Source organism: Contarinia nasturtii, unplaced genomic scaffold (genome assembly GCF_009176525.2).
Source record: "Contarinia nasturtii isolate CC-2019 unplaced genomic scaffold, AAFC_CNas_1.1 Cnas_scaffold_1037, whole genome shotgun sequence".
Taxonomy (NCBI): Eukaryota; Metazoa; Arthropoda; class Insecta; order Diptera; family Cecidomyiidae; genus Contarinia; species Contarinia nasturtii.
The window spans coordinates 8,073,447-8,079,446 of NW_022198383.1; the positions used below are offsets into that span (position 1 = coordinate 8,073,447).

Here is a 6,000-nt window from a genome sequence, read left to right on the forward strand (position 1 = left end):
TTTTATAGCCATTATACTGTTTTTTCCTTCTGCAATATAATACATCGTTTTTTCCCCATTTTTTTCTCTCTTTTCATGTACATTGTTCCTGTTGCCTATTGACTTTCGGAACATACGACGACTCTACAGATACGAACCACTTACAATTCAACACGGCACAAATCAACAGTATTAGAGGACGATCCAGATGCTTTGACACTCTTATCAGTCGTATCAATCGGTAATAAAGTTCACATGTTATATCTATAGATTTAGAGATGTCAGGGTATAGGGTAGTTGTTTGTGTTTCATTTGAGAGCGCATTGTATCCAAAAAAAAATGTATGTTCGACGAGTATGAATACGTATTGATTTTTTTTATTTCCTTGTGGATGGTGTGACTCGGGTATTATTTTTTTATCAGTTTATGTCAAATATATAGGCAAACTGAAGGCGTTAGTGTGCAAAATACGCGAAATGAGTGAGCCTGAGCAAGTATGAGTGCGTATGTTGCCAGGTATAGAGGACGACGTTGATCACGAGTATTGTGAGAATGAAAAAAAAATAACGAGTCGGAAGCGAATTCTGAATAGGAAGAAGCAGAAATAAATTGTGACGAACGTATGGAGCGTGTTTTGTTCTGTTGTATTTTGTATAGATTATGACGAAGGCACGCGATATAAAACGATGTGTTGTTTTCATCCGATGCAAAGGGAACGAGCATTGGGAAAACGAAAGGGACAAATGATTTCGAAAATCTTTTTTCAATAAATCAATATTAATCTCTTTCACTGTCATTCAGGGCCCATTTCGCAAAGTGTATAGGTGATTTCGAATGGGATCGACTGCGACAACGAGACGACACTGTGCCATTTTACCGTCGTGCACATCTTATTCATTTTCTCTCATTCGTCCGATTTATGAGCTTTTACATTCACACACAGAGACACAAGCAAACACAGGCACAGAGTCTTTGTGCATTGAATAGACGGTAATTGCGCACCGTTTTACGTGACATTCGTCTTTCGTGTTGTTGAGATGGGCTCTCTCGTGTGCTAATTATTTCTTAATTCCTTAATGATGTTTTACATTGGAACGCACAAGCTACGGATCTATTTACACAAAACGGATCTATTTACAGAAAACGAACGTGCAATAAAGCACAGTTATTACAAAATTTAATCTATATCAATTATGATTGCTCTGAAGAGCATGTATACATACCAATCGATTTCTCACTCTCATCCCCCGTCACCGATCTAAATGATTTTATTGTTGATTATAAATATTTTATCGTTTTCATACTCATTTCCTTTTTCGTTCATTTTCACATCGCTGTTCCATTCATGCGTTTAATGACATTTTGCATAGTGCCCCACTGAACGGAAGTCGTCGTTGGAAAGAGGCAAAAAAACAGTATTCGCAAGCATTCTACAGCACGCTCGAGACCATTCGTTTCATATACATTCATTCAGATATGTTGTCATCTATTTATGTGCGCTATATTTTCTTTCAATTTTCCCCACCGTATAGAGTGAAATTAAACTCGAAATATTTCTATGACATAAAAAAATTATGATATCTCTTTTTTGCATTCGAAAGAAGACAAACAAAGTCGTGTAGCAGAAATACCCGGGAAACATGATGTTTTGACTTTGTGTATATTTCTGTTGGTTTATAGATGAAGAGAACACGCAAATTATTCAAAATTGAAATACAGAACATGATATCTCCGCCAACTTTTTTGATCGTTGTGACATATAATCAACTTTGACAAAGGAACGTAGGGCATAATGCACACAGAACGATATTGTGTTTAACTAGTTTTGACGTTAATCGGAAAGCAGGGGGAATGGCACGTTTCCACAACTTTTTCACTTTAAGATCATGTTTAAGTTGTACGTGAAGAACATGTATGTGTGCATGTTGCACAAAATACCAAAACAAATCTGGTTTGACTGGTTTGGTTAGATGAATGTATACACAGTGGGAGTGTTCTGCGAACTACATATACATGGAAATGTTTCTGAGTCAAATACAATCAATATTTTGCAAAAAGTTGGAAAATCGAAAAACGGAAAAGTGAACATGATTCAATATACATGCACTCGTGGCTCCGTGCAAAAACTTTGTCTCTCACGCCACACAAAGATATTTATTTTCATTTTATATCTTTCTCTCTCTTCACATTTATTCTTGCAAAAACCGAAACAGAGCAAGAAAAATTACTTTGGACGTGGATTTCAATTTTCCGTTAAAAAGAATTGCTGAAACTCTCGGCTCACGATTTTTAATGTAAAGTTTTCGATCAAACGAACGGGATAAATCACGAAACTTTTGTTCTTCGAGTGGCACAAATTCGATTTCGATCACATTTATTTTCGTGGCTTTCATTCTTCTTTCTACGTTAGTCTCCCATCTACTTTTTCTTCTGGCTAAAAAGCTTGAAACCATTTATATTGGGTCTGCTTTTTTTTCTCTCACTGCTTTATGTATGGTAATTCCATTCCCATAATCAAATCAACATTTCAACAATACACAACAATTGAGAATGAGCGATAATCTGCATTGGCACGTGAGTGAAAGTGGGAAATGGAAAAATTTAAAAGATTTGCCACATTTAGCAACTTTATGTTGAAGAAGTTACAATAACAAATATTCGGTGCTTCCGATTTCCATTTCTCCCTTTTTCGATGGGTTAAGTGGATTTTCCCACAGACCAATTCTGTCGCATTTGTTGATTTAAACACCGAATAATGAAGTAGTTTGCTACGGTGCGTGTCCACAGCTAGGTCCACAGTATTCCAATTCGTTTCGATGCTCAAAAATCTCCGTTGCTTTAATTAAATATTCAAAAGATCCGTTTGAAATGTAAATGTCATTAAATTCATGGACGAAAAAGCATTTGATCAGACAGTTTAAACAAAATGCCCATTCTACATTGGGATGACCAAGAATATAAACCGCTAAACCGAATGCAAAATACTCGATGTAAATAACGCCATTTGACGGAAAATAAAGGCACCATTCATCTAAAGGGGTTTTCGTATGTCCCCGACAATTTTCAATAAGAATTTCTGACAAACAAAAATGCAAATCTTCACCCCAATTAAATTAAAAAATGTTACCAACCATGAAATCAAATTACGTACACATCCAGTGCATATCACACAGCCGAAAGAGTGAAAGAGGTTTTTATTTGTGTTATTTTCATTGGTGACTACAACAACGACAAATCATTCCAAGTTCGTATTAGTTTGCGAATTGCCATTGCCGTTGTTTTGTGTGTATAAATAAACTCTCATTTTCTTTAGCTATTTGCTAAATGCCAAAACACACAATCATTGCTTGGTGAGGAATAGACAGACAGAGAGAAAGGGATTTTCTGATGATGCCATCGAGTAGCGTTCGTAATCCAAACGCTTGACTGCAAATCAAGGACTCGGATTAAAAACACCATGTTTTTCAGTTCTTGTTTATATTTTTTTATTTTTGTTTTTTTTTTGTTCATCTTTTTCTCTTGTTTCTTGAGGCCATTGCTTGATGTTGATTTGAACATTCGGTGAAGATTTGATTGTGCTTACCTTGGATTTGTGTCGTTGATTGTTTATCTTTTGTGCACAATTTTGTGTTTTTCTTTTACGATATTTTGGACCCGTTCGCTGTACATTGCTGTATGCCTTTGTGTGTGTCGTGTTCAGTGTGAGTTTGAGTGTATTAAATCGCAAGTTAAGTTATTTGAGTATAATTTATCAAATAAATGAGTTCGAAAGATTTCGAGACAGGTTTTTCTGGTGTAAATATTTTGTTCGCGTTGAGATAGCACGATGAACAAGCAATTTCATGTTTGCATTCACTTTTTGTATGTTGAAATATTTCGTTTGTATAGTTAAAAGACTGTCGTTACCCCGTCACCATCACCATCACCGTCATCGTTGATGCGATGAAAAGGATACGGGTGGAAAGTTAATGGGAATACGGTGTGCGAATTGAATGGCGCAATTTCACCGGAATGTACATTGTATATACATGTATATAAATATATAGTCTGTGTACCTAATTGCTTGCTGTTGAATGCGCATTCTAAGAGAGATTTAATTAAAATATGTGAGAGTCAATGACTATGATTACCCTACCGACCGGATAAATATTTACCAATTGAATATTTTAATGAATGTTATTTTGGCGTTGTCGAACGAATGAATAAACGCGCACACACACCTGCGTTGTTTCCATCATATTTTTTTTCAACAGTTTTATGCCATTCGAATTTGCACCAACCGGGGGCGACTCACACGTCGAAATCAATTTTAATGACTGCCTTTTGAGTTTATGATAATGCTCGGCTTGCTATGTCCAATTGTTGTAAGAAGACATTTAATTATTTCCAAATTGAAATGGAATGGATGACGAAAGCAATAAGAACAGCGGCGACGGCAACACCACGGAGATTTCTTTATTTGGTTGAGTGAATTGACTCTGAATCAAAGTCACCCTCCCACGTTCAATTCAATTTATAAGCAAAATCCCTTGGGATTTGGCGATGTGACGGTCTCCTTTTATTGTTATACGGGAATTTATGGAAACAATAATACTCGTATCAAGCTTAAACATCGGCCGGAAATCCTTATTAAAAATCATTTTCTGACGAAAACAAAACGAAACCTACAGAAGAGTATAGTTTGCACACCAAATAATTACATTGAGTGTAATTTACGCTTCAAGCGTTTTCAATATCAAAATGTGAATGTGGGTTTCATGAAACAATTTCGATGTATTGCACACTCTACAGAACGATATTAATTAATTGTTTCGAATCAGTTGTTAAAAATTGTTGCTTTTATAAAAGCGTATTGATTGGCCATTTGTTTCTCAGATTGCATTTTATGTGCATGGTGATGGTGATGGCGAGTGATGACGAGAATCGGTTGGTAATATGCTGTGAGTGATTGGGTGCAATCAATAAAACATAATTGAAAATTTATCGATTGAGGTAGGTGATTTTAATTGAGTTTCCACCTCTTTGAACTTACCAGGTGCTAATTTGGAAAATTGCACCGATTTTTTGTGTATGTGCATTTTGGGCTAATGTGATTGAAGTAGTGAGTTGGTGATTGAACAAAAAAGAAAGGAAATAGAGGGGGATGGGAGAGAGATCTATGTGCAATATGCATAGAATTGTATATTTCAAAAATTGTCTATTTGTATCTTACAAAGAAATGTTTTCAAAATTCTTTGTCATTCTAATTCTGTTTTTTTTTCTCCAATTCTCATTTTTCAGGCGTGTTTTTGTCTCTTTTAATATTTTTATCCATAGCTGGAAATATTTTAGTATGCTTAGCTATATACACAGAACGAAGTTTACGTCGAATTGGAAATTTATTTTTAGCATCGTTAGCCATTGCGGATTTATTTGTGGCGTCGCTTGTGATGACTTTCGCTGGAGTAAATGATATATTAGGTACGTATTCGCATCAATATCGTTGACAACATAGAAATATTTCGAAATATTTGTTGTATATTTTACAGTATGTTTCATTATAGAGAGAGGTTGATTTTTTATAATAAAACTCAAGAGTTTTACAAAATTATTTTATATACATTCTATTTAGTATCTAAGCTACGGCGCCACAAATTAATATTTAATCCATTCTCCTGCCTTCTCGATCACACAGGCACATCTATTCGGCATACTTTTGCTCAAATTTTCAGCATATTCGCTTTGAAAACCTTTCCACTGGCGCTGAATGAATGAACTGAGCTGCTTCAAATTGCGGTATGTTTTACCACGAAGCCATGCCTTAATAATAGCCCAAAAATTTTCGTTCGGATTGCAATCGGGTGACTCTGGCGGCCAGTCCATTTGTTTAATGTCATTTTCCTCTTTCCAAGCATTGCATAGACGACTTTTGTGTTTTGGATCGTTGTCTTCTAATAGAAGCCAATTCGAATTGTGGTTGCCATAGAACTTCTTGGCGATGGGTAACTGTGTCGATGAATAATGTTGGTTCATCCTCACGGC

The 6,000-nt window shown here is 35.6% G+C and overlaps 1 protein-coding gene across 1 annotated transcript in view; it reads left to right on the plus strand.

Annotated features, from left to right (window-relative positions):
• LOC116344066 (dopamine receptor 1) overlaps positions 1 to 6,000 on the plus strand; it is a 47,269-nt gene that overhangs the window by 16,350 nt on the left and 24,919 nt on the right. The window contains exons 2-3 of the mRNA XM_031772446.1: positions 130 to 220; positions 5,260 to 5,439. Of these exons, the coding sequence (XP_031628306.1) occupies positions 130 to 220; positions 5,260 to 5,439 (271 nt within the window). The remainder of the gene's footprint in view (positions 1 to 129; positions 221 to 5,259; positions 5,440 to 6,000) is intronic.